The sequence below is a fragment of the Camarhynchus parvulus genome, chromosome 4 (genome assembly GCF_901933205.1).
Source record: "Camarhynchus parvulus chromosome 4, STF_HiC, whole genome shotgun sequence".
Taxonomy (NCBI): domain Eukaryota; kingdom Metazoa; phylum Chordata; class Aves; order Passeriformes; family Thraupidae; genus Camarhynchus; species Camarhynchus parvulus.
In genome coordinates, this window is record NC_044574.1 from 24,205,589 (window position 1) to 24,229,826 (window position 24,238).

At 37.2% G+C, this 24,238-nt stretch overlaps 2 protein-coding genes across 4 annotated transcripts in view; one reads left to right on the forward strand and one right to left on the reverse strand.

The window, feature by feature from the left end:
* The window catches only part of SLC30A9 (solute carrier family 30 member 9), a 35,713-nt gene extending 19,784 nt beyond the window's left edge, over nt 1-15,929 (forward strand). For all 3 annotated transcript variants that reach the window (XM_030947179.1, XM_030947181.1, XM_030947182.1), the window contains 3 exons: nt 2,948-3,077; nt 5,825-5,938; nt 7,421-15,929. In XM_030947179.1, the coding sequence (XP_030803039.1) occupies nt 2,948-3,077; nt 5,825-5,938; nt 7,421-7,465 (289 nt within the window). In that variant the 3' untranslated portion in view covers nt 7,466-15,929. The remainder of the gene's footprint in view (nt 1-2,947; nt 3,078-5,824; nt 5,939-7,420) is intronic.
* Nucleotides 15,930-18,895: 2,966 nt separating this feature from the next.
* BEND4 (BEN domain containing 4) overlaps nt 18,896-24,238 on the reverse strand; it is a 31,793-nt gene continuing 26,450 nt past the window's right edge. The window contains 1 exon segment of the mRNA XM_030948261.1: nt 18,896-22,799. Coding sequence (XP_030804121.1) covers nt 22,582-22,799 — 218 coding nt within the window. The 3' untranslated portion in view covers nt 18,896-22,581.

Genomic DNA, 24,238 nt, shown 5'->3' on the forward strand with positions numbered 1-24,238 from the left:
TTTAATTCTCATCAGCATTGCTAGATGAAAAATTAATTTGCCTCCACAGTTATTCTTAGTTCTTTTAACTCTTGAATATAAGTTGTGGAACCTGTTGGATTAGAAGCATTTTTTTTCATTTAAATGTCCAGTATGCTTCTCTGCTCTAAGTAGGGAAATGCTTTGTTGTACTAATATAATCTTGCTTTTTTAGATTAAGAAGACAATTACTGCATGATTTTTCCTGTTCTGCTTCATCAGTAACAATTTTCCATTTCTGTCTAGTAGCAGACTTGTTTCCATGTTATCCTTTGTTTTGATATACTTAAAAAAAGTTGGTTTGTATCATGCTCTGTGACTTTTTCTTCTGCTTCTCCTTTCAGCTTGTTGGACTTTGATTTCTCCTTCCTCTTCATTTTTCTTAGTAATTTCTAGTTGTGTCCCATATTTAACTCATGATCCTGAATAGGCTTTCAGAGTTGTTCTCAGCTGGAAAATTATTTGATTTTATTTTTGCTATACAAACATTCAATTCTTAACTCTCATTGACACCTTTAGTGCATAAATCATTCTTGTGTTCAGCTTAACTGAACTGTGGGAGATTAGTCCTTCATAACTGTGAAATAAAATATGTGATGTGGTACAGACTCTGTCCTGATTCTGTTCTTATGGAATTTAATCACAGATTCCTAGACATAAGCTATTTTTAGTGACAGTTTCATCTTTAATTTTACTCGATTGTAACAGCTGTTGTGTAGTTGTGCTTCTGTTGTGCTGGAAAATCTGTCATTCTGGTTTGAACGAAAACCAAAAATATCACAACCAATTGCTCAAACCCAGTAACTTGATGTTCTCTGACAAATTTTTCATTAATTTGAAACTTGCTCTTTTCCCTAGTTAGAATTTATGGTTTATTCTAACCATCCAGAAGCTTCCATAAGCAACCTTTGTAGCTTAAGATTTACCATACACATCTGTATTTTTGAATGATTAGTGATTTTTTTTTCCTTCTGACTCACTGTCTTATCTTTCCTGGGCAGATTATGTGCACTAAGGTAGACTGTTTTCCTTCATATTTATAGAATATGCTTAATTTCACTGAATTTCATCAGGCTACTGCTTAATGAGAATCTCAAATACCACTTGTTATCTTCTTACTTAGTTCTGATAGGCACTTGATATGTCTTCGACATTTTTGAATCACGTGGCTCCAAATTCTCTTTATTAACCCCATCTGTTATCTTAAATACCCTCTTTGGGATAAGGTAGTTTGATGCCATGTAGTTTGCTCCAATTAATGCTGTTTTGATTTGATAACTTCCCACAGAATAGTTGTGTGAATTTGAATGGAGCTGGAAAGCCTTTATTGGTACCAATAAGCTGATAGTTCTTTTCATCTGCTTAAATATTTACTAAGATGTATTTTTGGTGTCTCTCTATTTAGTTCATGTTCTGTTTCTTTTTTAATATGCTTACCTCTCCTCCACCCTGAGTATTACAAGAAGTATTCTGTAAAAATTTCCTGTGTTTATTTATCTTAAAGTTTATGTCTCCTGTTCTATTTTGGCTGTTCATTCTAACAGGCTCCTTCCAACATACATGCCTTCTGCTTTCTTCCTGCACTGCCTGTGAATTTATTTCTGATTTATAAACATTCAGATGCAAAGAAGCATTTTTACTTGGGAAGAATAAATTTGCTTAAGACAAAGGGCATGCTAAATTTACAGATTCTGTGACATTCCACAATTTAGTAAAGTTTGGTGTTTTCCATCAAGTGAGCTGCATTGCTGCATCTAAATCTTGTGTTAGAATTTACCAAATAGTCAAGAATGCATTTTTCTGTTAATAAAATTAAAAGTCTTTGAAATCTTTTATACTTGTTTTACTTTGAAAATGTTAGAAGCAAGATTTTAAAAAATGTGAACTTGTTGTGATTTGTGTTCTGTGTTTTAGTGTCCACTTATTTTTTCTGACTTTGAAGGGAAAATATGGAAACTTGCTCTGCAGTGGCAATTTAAAATTTTCTTGGCATTGAAGATAAACTGAGTTTTTGTTAATATAACAAGGAAAAAATCAAGTATTTTATTTTGTGTGTATTTCACTCTTGAAATTTATCACAGTATGTCTTGGTCCTGAGTTTGCTTCTTATCCTAAAAAAATTAAGATCTTGTTTACTACCTATATGCACATATTAGAATTTGTCCAACAAGCTGGAATGAAACTCTGCTACAGAAACCCAGAATTTTTCAAGGGACCAAAATATAAACATTAGAGCTTTCATGTTCTAGTATTTATTAGGAGCCTTTAAATAAAGAGAGATTTTCAGCATTTACAAACAGGTGTATCTTGATAAGCTGTGATTAATAGGTCTGAAGGATCAAAAATGAGTTCCAAACACAATATTCGTAACTTTTTCTTAAATGTATTTTTGAAAACTCTCCAAAAGATCATGCGTTTACCAACTTTAGGAAAGGACACTTCTATAATTGCAATGTGTCCTTTCAATAATTCTCAACAAGTTATTGTTCCTTTCCTCAGAATTGAGGGTACTTAAAAGCTGTTAAATAGTGTCATGTATATGCACAAGAAATTCTCTGCAGTGGAAAATAAGTTGGGCTTAAACTTTTAACACAGAATGGGGAAATTGTCACATTTTTAATTGTGGAATTTTTTTAATATACTGTTAGTCTAGTTCTGAATCTGTGATGCTTCTGGTTGTCTGTCTTCTATTGCAGTGATTTACAGATATGTTGGTGTTGCAGAAATCTGTGGTAGTGATATAACCAGGTAAACATAAATAAGTATTTAATGGAAGTGTGGGTGAGCAAAATGAGGTTGTTTTGTCGAAGACTGACCTTTTAAAATTACAGGATCATTTTATGGTGACAGTATTGTTAACATGAGAAAAACTAGCTAGTGGTTTGTTCTATGTTGTTTTACATTGTCTTTAAAAATGTATGTGTTTCAGAGCAATTCATGATGTTAAAGCCACAGACATGGGAATGAGCAAAGTGAGATTCAAGGCAGAAGTAGACTTTGATGGACGTGTTGTTACTCGGTCTTACCTGGAAAAACAAGATATAGAACAGCTGCTACAAGTATGTAGAAAAAATTGCTTTTGTAACCCCCAATATTTGATACTTACTTTCCAATTTCAAGTACCTCTAAACCCAAGACTTGAAAGTAGATGAGATACATTTCACTTCTTCTTTTGAAGGCTTGCAGATGTTCTTGCTTTATGTTAGTGTTTTAAATGTACTTAGAGAGATCTGTATTATGTGCTGCTGAAGAAGACCTACTTTTGGCCTGAGAAGGAGGAAGGCAGATATTTTTTAACTCATTACCCTTGAGATTGGTTCATGTGATCAAAGCCAGGTGCTAATAATGCCAAGGTTGTGCATTTGCTCCCTGCACTGGCCATTCATATGAGTGTTGGACTCAATAACCCTTGTGTGTCACTTCCACTCTCAATATTCTATGATTCTGTGATTGTTTTGTTAGAAAATACAGATCTGTAAAAAAAATATTGATGAGAACATAATTATTCCAATAATTTTTTGAATTACAAGATCTGCAGTTAAAACTAGAAGCTTGTCACCTGCAAATAGGCATCTGTTTTGACACAGCCATTTGCCCTGGGTGTTGGTGGTGCTGTGCTGGGGTTTACAGGTCCAGCTGTTCAGACTTGGTGTGAATATGGATTGCCTGCATTATAATTTAGCATTTTGATGATGTTTAAGAATTAACCATCTTTAGTAAGTGTCAGTCTCTGATTTCAGTATAGTTCAGAGTAGATTTTCTTAAGCTGTCTTTTCAAGACAGAACTAATTCTCTGCTGTATTCTATATGGCAAAATTATGAAATATGAAGAAATAATTATTTATATCTAAATTAAAAGGAGAGTTTTAAGTGAGCAAAATGTTTTGACAAGACAATGTTTTTGTTTTCACTGGTAACTTTCTTATGTACATTTGTTTACAAAATTTCTTTTCTACCCTTTCAAAATGAAATACAGGTATCTGTATTTTGTCTGTCCATTAAGCATGCCTTAGAAGTTATGTTTACTTTTAAATTTTACATTATAATTTTTAAAATCATTAAGTCACTATCCCAGTTTTAAAATCCTGTTAATGTCAAAATAAGAATTAGGTGTGTGTAAGTATAGTGCAATATCTGACCTATTCATCTACAGGACTTCAATTTAATACATTTTTGAGAGGAAGAGTGCTATCAGCTTTGTACCACTGAGACACTGCAAGTTTGCCTGGTTTTATGTTGCTGGTTGCTTTGCTGTTGCAGTTTTTAGTACACTAGTCTTCTTTTCATGGCTTTGTTAGCTTTTATTATTTACCTGCTACTCCCTTTGGCAATCGCATACAACCTCCACTGGTTCTTACAATACCTCGAGTATTGCTGGGAAAGATCTTCCTGATTGATTCTAGGTTGGCAACTGCTTCTTTCACAGGTCATTGTTGTTACGTGTGGTAACCTCATGTCAGCTATAAAAATGTCATTGAAGGATAGCTCCTTTCAGAAGGCTTCAGCCATCTGAAGTCAAAGGCAGACAGTGTGCTTGCCTTTTGACCTATACTTTTTCAAATAAGCAGCTCATTCAACTAGCACTGCTGTCAACGTTATTCTTTCTACAGTTGTGAAGTATTTGTTGAAATGCTGTCATTTAGATTACCTTGGTGTTTTTCTTGTTAGACTTGCTGTGATTGTAGCCATGGGTCATTGTGGTTGAGGTATGTTTTAAGCTTCTCAATTCAGTATTCTTCTTCAGTATTGGAGTAGTGAGAAAGGAAGAGAAGTTGCTGTCATGCACTTGTATACACAAGATGAATAAGTTGTTTCATAGTTTGTCTTTTTGCAATAAGCTATTTATCCTAAACATACTTCAACTGAGATAAACTACAGGACAAATGGCTTCCAGACAGGTTGGTGTGACACCTCTAAGGAAAGCTCATGGCTTTAAACTGAAAGGTGATAGACATAAAGTAGATACAAGAAAAAACTCTTTACTGAGGCGGCCAGGGTGCTGAGACAGTGGAACAGGTTGCCTAGAGAAGTTGTGGATGCCCCATCCCTGGAGTTGTTTAGAGCTGGGTTGGATAGGGCCCTGAGTAACCTGGTGTAGCAGAAAGTGTCCCTGCCCATGGCAGTGGGGGAACAACCTTTCTGATCCAAACCATTGTGTCCATCTATGGCAATACTGTAGTAGCTGCTTTGGTGCTGCTGATGTCTGTAGTTTTTTGGAGAGTGGAGTTTAAAATCCTGTCTTCCTTAATCTCATTCCTTCCATTTTTATGCTGTTGGTCTCTTAGTCTGACTTCCCATCAACTGTCTTCAAGTTTCTGATATTATGGAGGAGTCATATTTACAGCGGTATTTGTCATAATCCTTGTGGACTTTCAGATGTGTTGGTAATGTAATGCCCAGAGAAGACAGTGTAATGGAATAGCAAGAATGTAGAAAATGGAGAAAGAATACACAGGGGTACCCTGCTCTGCCTTGCTGTGAGGAATACCTCAGAAACTTCTAGAAAATGAATGAAATTCTCTAAACTTATTTGGAAACTTAAGGTGGAAATTAGTTGAAGATAGAAGAAGGTTTTGTATTAAATGCAGGTGTAATGACAGAGCCAGCTGTTTTCATCAACTAGATGCTACTCTTCTGGGTCTTTGAGACACAAGCACAGATGATGTTTTGAGAGTAAATGGCAAAAGCTGAAGTGTTTTGTTTAGGTTTTTTTTCCTCCCTCTTGAAATATGTCAAGACCCTCTGGAGTGTTATTCCTTTATTTTCTTTTCCTCATCTCAATCTCTTAAATTTAATTTCTTCCTAGGAAATTCAGCAAGTGAAAACCCTTGAAGAATTAGAAGCCTTTATGCTTAAGCATGGTGAGAATATTGTTGACACGCTGGGAGCTGAAGTAGACAGACTTGAGAAGGACCTGAAGGTAAATTTTACTGCTTATTAGTGAGTGCTTATTCTGTGATTTATTTTAAACAAAATCTCTGCATCTACTTTCTGTGATTTAATTTGTAAATATGAGAGAGGGAAGGAAGTTGATATTACAAATGCAGATTTTCTTGCTGTAGTATTATTATCTAAGTTCTGGCCACCAGAAAATCCTTACTTTGCCATTTATTAAATGTTTTGTTCCATTTTATACCAACATAGAAAAAATTTTCATTCAATAGACCTGAATGTGTCTTTTTTACTGTATTCTCAGAATGCTAGGCTATTTATAGGCTGTTGAAGTCTGTTTTGGCTGGCTATAAAAAAGAATTTTTTTTAACTGGTGCTTAGAATTGTATCAAATACTTCTGTGTGATGGGACTGCTACTCAACATCTTTGAGTCTTGTTGAGCTGTACAATGTTTATTTTACTTTACAAAAGCCTCTCAGCTGTCTTATGGTTTTTTTTCACTATGCAATTTAAATGTCCTCTGGCTGATGCAAGAAAGGGTTGTTCCCATTTTTGATTTTGTAAGTGTATTGGGGCTGTCAGTCTTACCTTCTTGGTATGAATTCAGAGCTACAAGTGTACTGACCCCCAGATAAATGCAGTCCTGCCATGACTGTTCCTTCTGGCCATGAGACACTACTCAAGAGCATGTCTGTCCTTGCTTGTTATATTTCATGAATATTCTAGTTTAAGTTTCTATCCCTACAGTTTAAGAATCAAAATATTATTTTTTATTTTAATTGCATCATCTGAATCAGTTCTTCATGCATGGTTTTTGAGGAGCAGGATCATGCCTCAATTTTTTATAAACATGGATACTGCTTTTTGGTATGAGCGTGTATATATATAGATATATATATATATGTATAGTGATTGTGTTGTTATTGAATATGCTTTACTAAATATACTAGTCAGGTTCACATGCTGGATGTCTTTGAAGTCATGACTTTCTCATGGATTGTACAATTCATATAATGGTGATAACATATTTCTATAATATCAGAAAATGCATATTTCTTAATAGAAACAGTGTTTTGAATCTTTATAAATAGCTTCAGTGGCAGAGAACAAATTATTTCAGCAATCTTACCCATTGTTCAGGAAAGTATCTGTTAAAACTTTAAGAAAGTGAGATATTTATATACATGTGTATCTGAACAGTTTATATAAAACTCTACTGCCTTGTTAAAATTGAGAGCACCTCCATACTTTATAAAGCATAAGAACTAATTTATCTATGATGTTGAAAAGTATTTTTCAAATAAAAAGATGACGTAGCCTTCCAAAAATGCCTTATAATATGGACAATGTTTATTGAAACTCTTCCTCGTTTTAAAATAGTCCCTATGTTACCCAAAAAGGAAATTTGTTATCCAGTTGACAACATCATACCAGAAACACATTACTTGTAACCATGTGCAAAAATGCATTTGAAAATTTTCAATTCATTGTTTTTAAACTTTATTTCAGCAACGAAATCCTGATGTTCGTCATGTGGATTTGGAGATACTGTAGACTTGAACAGGAGAAGTCTCCAGGTTGCTGCCCTTGTGGGAAGAAGTGGCATAAAGGGCTGCAAAGCTTCTGGGATTGCAGAACCTCAGCACCATACCTCGCTTCCTTTGCCCTCAGCTTCCTGGACTCTTAGCACTGCTTCTGTTTCTGGAAGAGCTCTAGACTTGCAGACAAAAATTTCCATGGAAAAATCAGTTTCAAAAAGCTACTTGAGTTAAATTTCACAGGAGAGTCTATCCAAGAATATTTACTGTGATTCAGAACTTACAACCTAACAACCAGGTTTAGTTAGGCAAATACAGCTGCCTGAAACTATACAACACATGTAGTTTTTCCATTTGTGTCCCTTTGCAGTCTGTTTGCACTTCTTTAGTTTCTTTCAAGATATCATTAAAGGTTCTTGGGAGATATTAAGTTTAGATAGGAAGAGTTTGTTCCAGTGGAACCTGCCAACCTTAAATTGTAATATTTCAACTGTGTGATTGTTTCACAGTTTTTCTTTTCTATGAGATAAATTGTTTCATATGGGCGCTGGCCTTATCTCAATGACCATGACCTGGAAACTTGTTTTTTGCCACCATTATTACTGCACTTGAGGAAAATGAGGCTTTTCACCTGAGAGGAGCCAGCTGGATGGTTTAGCCAGAGTACATTGAGTTACTGTGAAAAATTACTGCGTACAAATTTTGGTGCATTTCCTCTCTTTAAATTTTGGTTTTTTTCACCTACTTTAACATTTGTTTTCTTATTTGTAAGTATCTTCAGATGTGATCTGGGAGATATCTATGGTAGTGCTTATTAAAAGTTACCTGGCATTTTTGTCTCTTTATATTTTAATAGACTCTATTGCCAGATATGGGCTTTGCTAGAAGATATGAGAGATGCAGCTGGAATATATAATAGTAAAAAATGATCTATTTATAATTAAACAAATGAATACATTGTATTTTTAATTTATTTGCCTTTAGATATTACCTGAATTCAGAACCACTTCCTCTGAATTTTTGTATAACTTGACCTTGCTTGTTTGGGAAAGTAGAGTAATTCTATCAGTGGTGCTTAACAATCCAGAGATAAGTGATTAGTTTATAACTTGGAAATGTGAAATTCTAGAGCTGTGTACAGTTGTCTCAAGGCTTTCTGCAGTAGGTACTCAAGTTGTACCAGATTCTTTGAGACCCAGTCTTTATTAATAAGGCCATGAGTACTGAACATGCAAGTTGAAAGATAAGTGAAATAACCTTATTTAAGTAGCACTGAGGAAATGTCTTTATGCACTTTAATGTAAAATAAGATTTGCTCGTGGGTGACAGGTGGCAATAAGACCATCCTAGTAACTCAGTTGCTGAGTAATGGCTGAATTGCTGAAAGAAGAAATGTTGATATGAAACAAAAGTCTTCAAAAATCAATTTAAGATTATATTATAAGCATTGCAGCAAATAATTGTGGAGACCAATATGTACAGATTTGACTAAAAGCATTTTAGAATTTTTTTTCATACTAGATGTCACTTTACCAGTGAACAATGAGAGTTTAAAATAACATGCCTTTTTGACAACTGCAAAGCACTTTGCATGCTGGTCATTTTAACATTCCAGAGTTAAGTTACAGATGGGGCTTCAGATGCAGTAATTGTGGGTGAAAGGATCTTCTTGGTACCTTTTTCCATAATTCCTATTCACTGGTGGCTTCTTTATAGCATATTACCTTATGATGGCTAATTCAAAAGAAGGCTTACTTTATCTGGTTTTCTTCTATTGCAAAACTAGTTAGTATATTTAAGCCTGATGATTTAAAATGCAGTTTAAAGGTAATTTGGAAGTCTCCCATATCAAATAAATAAGGCATATTTTTAGCACATTATAAATAATTTACCTTTCTCCTCACCCTTCTATGTAAAATTCATCTCATCTCAGTGTGCACTCTCCTGGTATTAGTCTTATTCATGAAGAGCACTGGAATCTGGTAATGCATAACCTGTTTTCTTCTCCCTGGAATATTTATGTCCATTTTGAATTTGAATAAACACATTAATAAACCAGATATTTCAGAAATCAAAAACCTGAAGAGAAGTAAAACCGGGAAAATGTTCTTCCTGCAGAGATTAGTGAAGACAGCCAATGTGATCCAAGTGGTTTGCATGCTGGAGTTACTGATGAATGAGTAGTGTCAGTGTGCAATTTGTGGGGCAGAACTTTCCCTGCAAGGTTAGTAAATGTTATCTCATCAGCAAAATGTTTGTGTATCATTTTCAAGAAGAGATATGAGCTTACATTCTTACAAGACATCTGCTCCAAAAGCCTATTAAAATGGTTTTTTTTATTCATTGGAGATATAATTCATCTGAATTTTGATATTAGTTTCCTTATTTGAGTCAGAAGAATACCCATTCACACCTTTTGTTTAGATTCAAGAGAGAATTGAGTTCATTGTATCCTAGTCTGCTGATTATAGCATTACAATGTGTTAAATTCAAGATGCCAGGACTTGAGTGTTTCTGGGTACATTACTGTTGACCAGTCTGAGGACCCAGTTCTTAAAGTGACCTGGATGGTGATGTACTACAAAAAGGCAGGCAGACTGGTTTTGGCAGTACCTTGGAAGTTTACATGTCATGCAGTTGGATGGAAGTACTGATTCATTGAGCCTCCCAGGTTCGAAAAGAATAGTAATTCCAAGCTGTTACATTTTATTTTATATGTTAAAATTCACAAATTGTTTTTAACAGATATGACATTTTTACTGCTTTTTTTCTTTAACTGCCTTTCTAGTCAAAACTTTGAGGTAATGTGGGTCCACTACTTAGTTTACTTTTATTTTAATGTTTTTGAGGAAAATAATTAGCTAATAAATTTACATTTACGTTATTGAGGCCTCAGATTAAAGAACTGTACATGTGTGGAGGAGTGAATTTTTCTTTATCACAAATGCAATTACAAAATGGGTTTTTTAACAGATTTTAAGGAAAATAAGTGAGGATTTACCTAACAATAAAGTTATATCCTAGGATTTTTTCAATTAAGGTGTGGTGTTTTAAAATAATTTATTTCTGTAGAATGGCCTTGCAGGTTCTATTTTTTCAAATTTTGTTCAAAGTATGGCTGCCCACCCTCTCTGCTTTGTGGAAGATTTCTTTCATGCTGTGCAGTGACTGATAATTCTGTAAAACTTGCAATGTTTTAAAAACTTGTCTTAGTGTTCCAATATACTGAATGATCTGAATGTATTTGAAGTCCAAGTTGGCTGGATACTAATAATGCATTTTTCTGTAGAATTTTTTTTTTTCTGTAAAGGATGAAATTTTGAAGTGATTGTCTTTCCCCCAGCAATGAACATCAAGTCTAAATTGTCTCCATTATATGCTGGAATTCAGCATTTGATGTGGTGTCCCTTTCCCCCTCCCCTTTTAAAGCATTTATGAAGGATACAGTGCTAGTAGTGAACACCCCAGTGGATTACTGTATTGCAGGGACTGTCTGGTGTTTTGTGTTCTGGTCCAGAAGTAGTGGGGGGAACACATTTTTTTAAGGACAAGTTTAAATCCTTTTATTCCCTGTGACTTATCCTTGAACTGAAGGCTTTTTAGACTCTATTTTTTTCCTTCCTTGAATTCCCACACAGATTTTATTGTTTTTTTAAAGTGACTCTTAGTTTTGAGGAAGAAGCTGTTATGAACGTCTTATGTTTTTAAAATCAGGGCTGACTTCTACTCTTGGTCTGTGAATTTTGTACTGTACTTCATGTTCATTAATGGTTAAGAATAGTGATTACTGCTTTGAAAGCTACAAACCATGTTAGCCAAAACCAAGTTTTCTGATCCTGTCAGATTCTTTTTTCATCAGTGTCTGGAGACTCCTTTTTTGAGAGATTTCTACTGCCCCCTCTTTGATAAAAGGAGAGTACAGGAATATTTTTAGGTATGTTTTGTCTATTATACATTGATTGCAGTCCTGTGTCCCCTTTATTTGTAATATTTTTAGCTCTTTTTTCTTTTTTCTGTAACAAAGAAAAAAATATGCATTATAGAAGTATCTCTAATAGTGATGAGTACATCAAATACAGTTTTCATGCAAAGAGTTTTCATGCCCTTGTCTATTCAAAGTGTGGCAATTTTTGAAAATTATCAATGAAGTAATCCTTTTTCTAAACTTACTTAGATGTTTTCCTTAGAGAGGAAACCAGAGCACCATATTGTTTAAGATTTGAAAAAAAAGTGTTTCCTTTTATGGTCATATGTTCTTGAGGCATTTTGGCATGGTAGAACAATTGATGAATATTGACTCTTTTACAAAACCTGCCCTTCTGTGCATACCTAAAGGCTTACAGAAGTGAGTATGAAATGACAGTGTGCTTTTTTTCCCCTTCTAGCTTAAGTACTGTGCTGCTTCTATTCTTATTGTTGTCTTTGAATAGAGAGTACCACTAACATCTCTCTTGCAGTTTACCTGCATAATGTGAATGAGAAGTTGAGATGTACCAAAAAGACTTGTTTTTAATAGAGGGTTTGCATAGCTTAAGTAATTTTTCCTTTCCTGTTAGTGAGACACAAATCATTAAGATCAAAAGTAGGCTGTCTTACATAAAAAAAGAAATAGGAATCCAGACTCTAAAGTGCAGTAGTTCAGTTTTTGAAATGTATGTCCTTTGAGGAAAATAAAACAAGCTTTAAGTGGATGTATGGTCTATAGAAGCTGCAGTCAGTCAGGCTTTGCTGAAGCAGAAGAAATTAAACTAAAAGTATATGATTAAAAGAAAAGAATCCAAGGAAGGGAAAGACCCAAGACATTGAGCACCTGGAAATAAGAAAGGTTGAAAATCATCTAAAAAACTTATCCAGAAATAAGAAGTAATGATTGGAGAAGACCAGAACAGTAAGAAATGATATTTTATTAGAATGTGTAAAACTAGGTAGGATGATGTTTTCTTTCTTTTACCAATAGTCTGATAGTTGAGTAATTCCCCCAGCAAAACCTCTTTTTCCATATACTGAAAATCAGAGCCTCTAACTATGTCCTGATATGGTGTTCAGCCTTGCAGGTACAAACCTATTTGTCCACTGAAAGCTGTTGAGGGTGATGTTGTAATCTCAGTTTTTGTTGGTGAGGTATGTGTTTGGTAAGTGGAGGGTGAGTAATGTTATTTGTGGAAGTGGGAGCTGGAGTGAATTAAAGAGAAAATTAATTGAATATTTTAGCCAGAAGATGACTGAAGCACCATACTGAGTGTGCTGTGGGAAAGGAAGTGCTCTGTTCTAAGGTCTGCAGAATCCTTGCAGTGGACTGTAGTCATTAATGAATACATTAGTCTTTATTTTTCAATGTGTTGAGATGTCTGTGGATAATTAAATCACGTTCTGAAGAGGAGATAAAACATTCAAAATGTAATGTGAAAAGGATGTATGTTTTTTAAATACCACAGACACTATAGTACATTATAATAGATAGGCAGAAAATATTCTGTATTACATAGGGTGCTTGTGGACATTTTTTTCCTGTGTAAATCAAAGCCACCAATTAAAATGAAAGGTGGTGGTTACTTTTTAGAAGTGTTACACTAACAGCAAGCGCAGTCAAATTTTTGTATAGCCAGCATTCAAAGTTCTGTTCTGGGGAAGAGGTGCCTGTTAAGATAGTGGAATACAGGTCCATAATCTAGCATAAATTTGGTTTTTGTAATCTAAATTTGGACTGTTAAAAACTTTTGAGATTGTGATCAGCTGCTTCAAATCTGAAGTCAGAAGGAAAAAAAAAGCAGTGATGTGTAAATGATGTAATATAAAAGGGATTTTGTAAGTTTCTCTTCAAATCAAATTTGCTGAAGGACTGTGTGAAAAGTGTTCGAAAAATGCCTAAACTGTTTGGAAAGCATTTTGGCTATTGCCAAGATGGTATTAAATTTGAAAGTCAACAGTGAGGATTTTTCACTTGTGGTAGAAGTTTCAAAGGACAATGTCAAAGTCAAAATCCATTTTTCCATTTTGCAGTCTTTTAATCAGATTCACCAGCCCCCTCCCCACCCCATACCTTGCATTTTGTGTATTGGCTTTTTCATTCTGTGTCTTGGTTACTCCATATTAGGATGGGGAAGTCATTTGGATGTGTGAGGTGTAGACATTGGAATACTTACCTGCATATGTTCTTTGTTTTGTAATTATACTTGAATTCAGTACATTCTGTATCGCGGCTGGAAGTTGTAATTACTCAGTAAAACGTTACATAGCCAGTAAGGGTTGTGTTCTGTTAATTTAAGCAATTTTATGTGTATTGGAAAAGTAAGCAATAACACTGGCTTTAGGCAGCTGATGGTTTGCTGTGTTTCTGAATTCCAATTGCGTATAACTATTTTATGGATGTGAAACAAAACAAAGGTTCTGTCCATCTATGTGTGCTAGTTATTGACTCTGCCTTCACAATGCTGGCACACACTGTTCAAGAGCATGTGCCCAGTGAGGGAGCAACATGCCCAGGCTGGCCAAGCTCTGTGTTTGTTCTCTGAACCTCACTGGCAGCTCTGCCTTTCATCCTATTCACTCCCTGCCCTCAAAGAGGATGATTCCTTCCCCAGTGCTGGGAAAGCTCTTTCTGCCTGGCTCAGAGGCCCCAGTGGCACTGGCTCCGGTTTGGACTGCCTGTCCTGATCCAGGTGTGAGGATGACATGAAGAAAGGTGGTACTACAGATGGGTTGCATGTCTGTGTATAGCCAAGGGTGTGAAGAATTCCTTGAAGAGGTTGGATTTATGTGTTAGGCTTGCATAGTAACCATTGTTTCACAATCCCAGCAAAGCTGTCCAACCCTCTTAAGAAAAAGCTTGAAATTGGTCAGCTTAGAAAGGATTTAATGTACTGTCTGGTACACTTAAGTGCCACTTTTTATCACTAATACCAATAAAACTGCTTATTTATCCAGTTATGGGAAGAACTGCTTCTAATTGGGCTAAAAAAATTTATGTGGTTGGAAAGAAGACTCAAAAATGTCAGAAATCTGGCTGATGAAGTGGAGAAACTTGAAAAATTGGATTTGTCTGTATGGTATCAGATCTCAGAAATAAAGTGGTCAAGCAACACATTGCAGGAAGGATTTTGGCTATGCACTATATGTCCCTATTGCTAAAGATGTTTCATTTGGTAGTTTAGAGACACCCTTTCGCAAGGGAAGTTTATTGGTTTCCTATGGTTTTGTTGTGCTTGCTTTTTTCCTCTAATGAATCAAATGGCACAAGATCCACCTGAGCAGAGAAGTGACAGACTTGAGGGCCTCATCTCTTGTCTATTTGAGGTCAAGATCAAATACTGGGCTGTCTTTGGGCTGTAGGAATAACCAAGCAAGCGGTCTCAGCCACTTTGAAAGAGGGAGAGAGAGAGGTCTGTCATTTCATGTAATGTAACCTGGAATCTTAAAAATCCTTTCTTTATTTGCTGTTTGTGGCATTCATTGAAAGGCCATTCCAAAATAATTGTGTTAAATTGGGGGTAATGGGTTGAAGTGGGACCTTGCAATCAGATGGTTGAAGGTGATCCTAAAAGTCCTGTTCAAGAATGAGTTTTGTCTGTCTTTGCAAATATTTTATGAGGGACTTATTGAAAGATCATGAAAAGTAAACCTTTCTTTAGTGTTTGAATGAAACTTTTTTTGAAAACCCTAGGAAAAGGGACATAATTTCTGCTTTCACAGAAGTTGTGCCAGCTCAGCTCCCAGTAAATTACGTGTATTGATTTACCCAAGCTCTTTGTGATTTTAGTATTTTTTTTTAATTTAGACTTCAGTTCTGATGCTGAATTGAGGCTTAGTAAGATCTTTTCTAGGTTCTCTTTCTGACACCTGAGGTGACTGAAGTGTTATTTACTGCTCTAGTATAAAGTGATGTTCAATGTTTTAGAGAAGTATTTTTTTTACCCCAAATACTGATTCAACAGCAGTTTACCATTAAATCTGGCTACTCTGGAGACACAAAGCATTAAGTTTAAGGGTTTAAATGTGGGGGTTTTATTTTTCTTCAAGGCAGTCATAAAGCAAATACATCTTGCATTTGATGCACATAAAAATGCATTCATATATGAACCTCTGTCTCTGCATGTTGTCACTGTACATAGATATCTTTGGCTGCAGATTTTTTCTCACTGATGTTTCTCACGAAAGACAACTTTCTCAGCATCTCAGCAAAAATAAAAATTAAATACTGTGAAAGAAGAAGCTAATGAATTTGGACAACTTGGAAACCTTGAGGCAAGAAAGACTTTCCAGTAAGGCTGTGGCTTGAACCCATTCTGCTCCTTTCCCTTTATGCTGTGCACTGATTTCATTGGTTTTGACCTTTACTGTAGAATCTCAGTTTCCAGGTGGTTCAAAACAAGGGTTTTAGGTGTAGAAAACTAATTCCAAAATCTGTGTTCTGGGTGCTCCATCTGGTGAGTAGGTAATTGGACACTTCTGGATCATTGAGAGAGATGTGCAGTGGTACTCTGGCTAGCAATTGGTGGGTTTACAGATGTGCCAAGCTCAACTTTTTAATGGAAATGTCTCAGCCTGGAACAATCTTCCTGATACTGTAGGTGGGAAAGATACCCCAGGTGTTTCCTTGACATTCTGTTTGTCAAGAGACTCTGTTGGAACTTGCTGCTCTGCTTCTTTGGATTATCCTTTAGCAAATAACAATTCCCTCTTTCCATCAATAAGTAGTTCAGGTTTTGGCTCTTTGAGGTTCTCACATAATTTTGGAAGAAGAATTGCAGCTTTTCAATCACATTGCTACCAAGCATTTTTGAAAGGTTTAATTAGACTTTTTTTGCTCTACTATTGACCCTGTTCCTAAATGGGAACTAAATTTAATATTAACTTTTCTAATGGGAAACTACTTTGAGTCATTAGCAAAGCTGTTTCTTTCAATTTTCCTACAAAGACAACCTAGGTTGAAGCAATTACATCTGTCAGATGAGTGAGAAAGTTTAAAGCATTTTTAAGGACAAAAGGGTTTTTTAGCTTTTCCCCAACATTGTTGTATAAGTTCATGTCAGATTTTTTTTCTCTCAACTTAGCTAATTAATCTGCTGGTGTGATACATTTGGTAGTATCACATGGTGTGATTTTCCTTAGTGTGATACATTTGCAGTAGAAGCTGCTTTTATGCTTCAGATGTTGAAGGGTCTGTGGAGGAGGGTGTTTGCATTCGTGGGGCAAGGTCATATACTGAGATCTGCCAAGTATTGCAAGGGGCTCCCTGGTGCAGCAGGGAAGGTTTATCTCTGGAGAGCTGCTTATGTATGAACTCGCTAGGAAATAACCAAGACAGAGCCTCTGATTTAAACAGGCCTTAAGGAGTGGTCAGGGCACATCAGTGGTGTTGGCTTGCTCTGTCAATAACTAAGATGTATGTGATGATTTCCTGGAGCTGTATTCACACTCACCTTGTGCTGAAGCCCTGGGGTACTGTTTGTAGTTACTGATGAGCATGAGTAAGTCAGGTAGGGAAAGATGAGTTCTTTTTGAGATATGGTGTTCTTTTGGGGATTATGTGCATGTTTCCAGACAGAAAAACACTTTGCAAGTCATTATTGTATTGTTGTCCATGCTGCCTGAGCTAGTGGCAGTTCACTGGCTTCAGTCAGTGCCTCAGCAGAGGGAAGGAGGCAGAGCAAACCCTGCCTAGTTGAACTCGAGGACAAGATTTTGCAATGTGAGTAATCTTATTAAAGTAACATTACAAACACTTTAATAATATGAACTTGCATGTGTGTCACAGACATTTATTTCATGAAAAATCCTCTCAAGATTTTTCCTGCTGAAGCTGAGAAGTTCAGCAACAAGACATAAACAATAAGTTATCTGCTGCTGTAGAATGCAACAGGTCTGTCTAGATTAGCCCAGCTTAGATGTTTATGGTTGATAGCCAATCCGGGGAGGGAACTCTCTCAGACAGAGTCGGAGAGAGTTGCCTTGTTATCATCATTCTTTACTTTTCTATTCTTAGGTTAAGTAGCAGGTTCTAGAAACTCTCCCTTTCTTTTTCTTTTTAGTATAGTTATAATAGATGTATATATCTTAAAATAATAAATCAAGCCTTCTGATCATGGAGTCAACCATCTTGTCTCTTCCTTCACCCAAGAACCCTTGTGACCACCATCACACATGTGAGCTTGTTCAAAGCAAGAGGTAAAAACTAAATACCTTCATATGCATGAGGTTCAATGTTTGACTTGGACCTTAAAGTTCTCTTCAGGGACATCTCGTGCCTTGGGAGAGACAGAACTGCCAGCATGGGCATGCTTCTGAGGGCACCAGCATTGCTGCACAGCAGGAGCACAGTTTAGCCATTGCCTTACCAGTATGTTTAACAGCTATTTAGTGGAAGAGTGATAAAATGCAACATTATTGAATTACACTCCCCATCTGTGCTGCTTGTTCCACTGCAGTTACTTCCCAGGCCTGCTTCTTTCCCATCCCAGGTACCTCTTCTGTACCCTTTCTCTCTGCCTGCCCAGCCCCAGGCACTGCCTCTCATGCTTATCCCCTTCCATCCACCCTGCTGTTAAACCTAATCTCTCTTTTCAAGCTTCATAAACCCAATTGCTGCCTTTGGTCCCCTACTTAGGTGCTCTTCTTCCCTGCCAGCTTTCCCTGCTGGGTTCCTGCCTGTACTGCTCCTTTACCCTGCTTGGTTTGTACATAGCCCACCCCTGTTCCCTCCTGCCTCCAGATCTACCCTTGGACATTTCCAGCCATTGCCAAAAAGTCTGGGAAGTCAAAGTTTTTCAGAGGGAAGCTAATTATAATTGTTTGCAGATGGATTAATACACGTTTTCTACCTCCACTTCTCAGAGTTACCTGAAATTATTTTGTTGGGGGGATTAGTAAATGGTTCTCACTAATTGTGACCGTCACAAAAAAAAAAGCAGTAGGCTGAAGCCCCTGACCTAGAAAATACTTGCCCAGCCCCAGTTAATTTTGCAGCCTTACAGGCACCCAAAAGCACTGTGTTTATAATGGTACTGTTTGTTACCATTATAAAATGTGTACCATTTATCCACATGGTATATATGTGTATATACCATACACATATACCATGGTATATACGTGTATATACCATATATATCCATGTGAATGGAAATAACCATTTCAGGTGGCTGCCACCAGCCTGTGGGCTGGCCCTGGCTTCACAGCCCAGCAGCAGTGGTTTGCCATGGTGAATGTTTGTCACTGTAATTCCTCTACAAATTATCTGGAGCTAGGATTTTCTAAAGCATTTAAGAGAACAGGATACATTCAGCCACCACTGGATTCTGAATTAAAATGGGATTTAAACGTCACTGCTTGAAAATCCAGGTTTTAAGATTGCAGATGGGTACTTCCCTTTAATAGTCTTTCTATTTAACCAGCACATAAATCTATGTGGCTGTACATTGAGGTGAAAATGATTTATATTATACTCATACTTGAATTCTTCAAATTCTTTTCCTGTGCTTTCTGGTGCTTCATACCAAACAAGCATTTAATGCAAAAGAAAATGCTCTAGCCCTTTATATAAATCTAGAACTTTTATATATATTTATAGTGAGACCCAGGTATCATGGCTGTCACAGTGACACAAGATTGCCTCTAGAGAAAGGAAGAGACAGATTAACCAGAGACTAACTTTTATTGTGCATTTTTTATGCAACAGAACAAATGGAACTGGAGGTATGTATTAATAAAACCAATATTCAAATTAGAATTAACACCTGAAATAGTAAACTGTAGGTAACAAATGTCTTTATAATTAAAAATATTGACTGTTTAAAAAATTCTCTAAGATTTATATTCTTTAAAAGAAATGTGTGTTGCCACATAGAAAACAATTCACACATCCTATAGAAATTGTCACAAAAACCTTACTAGTCTATATTACACTATGCACTTTTCTTTTGTACAATATCTGATAAAGGTCTATCCCTAACCTGTACTTACTCTACACAGTACAATCATCATAAGAAAGTATTCATAGAATTAACTACACCATAACAATAAAAATATCAGGATTAATGTTTTTTTTAATCACAGTTTCTCCACAAATATTTGTCATAGAAAATATAGCGAAGGCATGTTGGCACAGATGGGCGTGCGGTGCTGCTACACAAAGTTTGAGAGAAGGCAGATACATAAATGACAGTAAGATTAAAGCCTATGGAAGGATAAGACAAGAATCTCTGTCCTCCTGGGACTTCCTGGAGTGACATGATAGATAGCAGTTTCCTTCTGTTGCTGGGAAGGGATGTGCTGGCTTATAAAGCGCACTGCCTAAATAAGGATATCTCCCTCTGCAAGGGCTTATGTGCTATCTATTATTTCAGGTCCCATATCTAACATATTGCAGATATTTAGATGCTTCAATGTGTACGAATTTTTAACACCTAATGAACAAATTAACTGGAATAAGTTGTGCAAGGTTTGGGATTTTAAAAATGAAATGTGTGGGTCAAGTGGCCATGATGGCAATTAAAAACTTTTGTCAGTTGTCTCTTTTCATACTGTGTTATTTAAAACAAAACATGAACAAAAGTATGAGCTGGTATCTGTTAATGCCTATTTGTGACCATGATTCATGTCACTGGCCAGTGCACATAAGCAGTTGAGGACAAAATTTTGTTCATAAAGAAAGGTCTAAACCTGCAAAGCCACTTCGACTGCCAAAGTGGCTTTCAGGATGAAATTATACTTTTGGTTATTTTGCACAATGAGAGTAGAGGATTGTGAGTGGCTCCAGGATGCTGGCTATGCTTTTTACACTAAAAATAAAGCTAGACTTACTAGTTATTTCAGTAAATCTTTCAGTTATTAAGTGAGAGGTTTGTCCAGTTCAGTAATTCTGTTCTGTGACTGTTAAAAAGTGTTTATATCTTAAACATCATACAATTAAGCATCTGAAAGGAAACCATCACAATGTTTACAAAAATACAGCATGATACATATCGCTGTGGACAAATTTACAGTATAATGTTGACACACACGTTCTGACATGTTTTACCAAATAGTTCTGGCATGTGTCACCACATTAAACATAGACCAGCAAGACTTACACCATCTGAGCAATGTAACATCTTCTATTATAGTTCTTTTTAAAAAAGTGTAAGTTCAACACCAAAAAGCTACAATAGGATATCTGTACTGTGACATTTCTATACACTGAATTTCTCCTCCAGAGGCCACCATGTGGTGTGACCACTCCAAGAAAGTCACCTCCTGCCTGTAATGAAGGAATGCTGTACTAAACCCCTTGGCCTAGTGAGTGACTAAACTTCTAGTTGACTTTAAGAAAATAAATTAATTATATTGGGGCCAGTGAGTACCTTTCAACCCCCTTTCAAAAAAATCACCAAAATTAAAGTGAACCGAGAGGTATTGGAGATTTGAGGGCCTAAAGCACACAGGGACTGAGCACGGTCCTCTATGGCAGTGCATGGTGAGCCCATGTCCCAAGATGCCCCATGGGCCAGAAGAGACCTGTCACAACCACAGGCAGAGGTGGCAGGGGGCAGGAAGGGGCTCCTGTGTGGGGGAGCTGAACTTGGAGAGACTGCCCCAGCCCTGCAGCCAGGCTGGGTCTCCAGGAGCACTGCATCCCCGAGAGCCCTTCCTGGTCTCTGAGGAAGGGACCGGTGCCTCCTGCCTTGCCGGGTGCAGGGGGAGAAGGTGGGGAAGGGGAGGAGAGGCAAAGGGAGCCATGAGTAGCTACGCTCGTGGCTTGCACAAGGCGGTGGGGAAAGCTGGGGGTGTATGAGAGACGCGTTCAGGAGAGCCAACGCTGATGAGGTAGCACTAAGGATGGCCAAAAGTGAAGTGAGCTTTCTTCCCAAAAAACAGCTCCCTCTACCTGCTAGTGGGGAAATGTTGCCTCAGGAAGTGCTGGTTCAGGCTGTGGAGGATGCCAACACTGGCCTGAGTGAGCACACAAAGGTAAGGAGATGGAAACACCCTGATGTGGAAAGGAAAGGGCATCGTTTCTTTGGCATTGCATGTTTCTGGCGTGGATCAATTTAAAGGACAATGGACTCCTAAACATTTAAAATTAAACTTTTTTGTGGATCAGCTTTTGTTTTTAAAGCTAGTATCTGCTTCCAATGTTGTGCACCATTACAAATTCTGCTCCAACAGCTCTTTTCTTACAGCTCTCAGTCTGGATCTCATGTCTACCTACTACAGAACACTAAACCAGATTCTTCTAGCCCAACCCCTCCCTGAATGCAACATTGAGCAAAACCAGCACATTGCCTCATCTCTTTCAAGGAACGGATATAAAGCACAAATTAAAGTGAAAACAAGAAAAGGCAATTTAAAGCCTCTAAAGCTACATAATATGGCTGCAGAATAGGAACAGACAAAGGAAAATCTGTCTTCTGAAATGGCAATTTGTTTTTGGCAATCTTCTTTTAATGAAAACTGTCATGATCAACTCTAATCCTCTAGAAATCTAGATAAATATACTGTCTATCTCATATACAATGCAATTTTTATCTGTTAGAAATGCCTGTTATTGTTCTGGGTCTTTGAAGGATTCTGCTGTTGATGAGTGCTGCTGTTTTACTCGGGAAGCTTAATTTCCTGACAGAGTTGGCTAAGAAAGTCCCTGGATTTTCTGTTTTGTGTGGTACTTTAAGGTAGCATTCATAGTTATGTTCTTTTCTGTTAGCAAATGGGAAACCACTCCTTTTATTTTTTTGTTTTAAGTGTGCAGACTTGTAGAAATCTTCTAGTCAGGGAAAGCAAATAGCACCCAGCTGTTCCGAGTCTGGGCCTGGGATTGTTATCAACTGGCTGAAGAGATAGTAGCTGCTGTTTCTTTAGACACTTCTATAGTTTTTAAATGACCTTTCCTCTACAACTGGATGAAATGGACTGCACATTCCCTTTGAGTGTTCTATGAAGGGTTTGGAAATAATAGGCACTGAGAAGTCCCGTAAAGCAGGTTTTGAAATGGATTTCTTTCTGTTAACTGGGATATGGTAGGATGGAGAAGCTGAAATGTATGCAGTATGTGTTCAAACATGCTTTGGACTCCTAAATGACAGCAGGGTTAAGTACATTTAACAAACAGTCTCTCCTAAATTAAGTGGTTGCTACTGCAGTATGATGTGGTTCTCAGTGCCATCAATCTCCCGATCCATCCTGCATACCTCTGTTGAAGACTTCGTCCTGTGAGCCTGGGTGCTCAGTCCCCTCATAGTAGGAGGTGCCGTTGTGCAGGAAGGTGCCCACGGCGCGGCCCTGGCGCGCGTGCCCCACGGCGTCGCTGAACACCTTGTTGATCTGCTCCTCAGAGGGCATCCACCAGTCCGGGTTGGAGGTGCAGTGCATCCTAATGAACTCTGCAGGAAAACAGGCAAGCATTAAAAGCAACTTGTCTTTGCAGCATCTGGTATTGCCCAGGCGTTAAAAGCTCATGGGAAATAAGAAAGGAGGTATTGCTGCTCTGCTTAAGCAGAAGTAAAGCCTTATGGGGGATGCCATGATAATGCCACTTGGACCTATTTTGTTCCTGCATAAGTGTGCTTCTCCACATGCAGTGTATGTTGTTACACCTGAGCTACCTAGGTGACTCATCCTGGGACCGGGATATAAAGTCCTTTCTTGTGGAAATACAAAGAACTAATTCGAAGTGAAGGCTGTGATTCAGCATGTGCAGTAAGTGTAAAAGCTAACATGAGCCAGGACACATTTCATTAGAAACCTGCTGGTATCTATACCTCAAGGTGATTGCTGTTGGATCTTTCTGACCTCCCTCTGCTGGCTTCTTCAGCACCTGCAACCTGCAGGAGCCCCCAGCCTGCTGGAAAATGTCACTGCCATTATTTCAGTTTGGTGCTCCTGTCTGTTTGGGAGATCTTTCTTTTAAGTTCCACTATTTTCATCTCCTGTATTTTACACCTATTTTTTCAGAGACTGATTTGGCCTTAGAAATAGCTAAATGAGATCGGAGAGCTGATTTGGGGAGTCTTGCAATAGTTTTCAATGCAGGAGAAAATGAATTGTACTGCATGCATTTTAGCTATTTAAATAGCTGCTGCTGCCACATACAGCTATTTGTATGTGATGATTACATTTTTTATAATTTATTTTTCACATTCTTTGACGTGCTATATGCTAGACTTGCAGAAGGTGCCCTGCCAAGTCTGGAGTTGAAACTGCTAGACATAGCTCAAATGGGTGTATTTGGACTTTGAAACATCCAAATATGATTTTAAATGTGAGGGCATCTTATTAGAGATACTGGATACAGTGTAGCTCATACAGAAACGGAGCTGCTTATTTATTCTGTAACATTAGTTATTCCCTCATGCAGCATTGTGTGTCCCAGGATATTTTTAAATTCTATTTTCTACTGTTGACAAGCCAACAGCACAATAAGTGGTGTAAGGTAACTTCATTACTGTCACCACATCTCCAGCCAGGGAATGCTGTGCTTTTACATGAGTTCCCGTGCCTGCAAGGTATCTCATCTGTTGGACAATTAGGATGTGATTTTTGCATACCTCCTCCAGCAGTGTGTCTGCAAAAGTGATAGCAATCTCTGTTTTAAATTCATTTTCCTGGAAATCCACACAGGCAACAGTAATTCCTATCTAGTTATGTTCACATGTGCCCCCACACTCATCTTTTTCTCAGAGAAATGGTTACCATGTAAAGAAGTAATGCCATAATTTAAGCATGCCAGGATGTTTTAAAACTGGTTCCAGACACCAGTCAGTTGTAGGAGTATATTAAAAATGTTTATATATATTTAAACTCTGAGTGCAGACAGAGAACC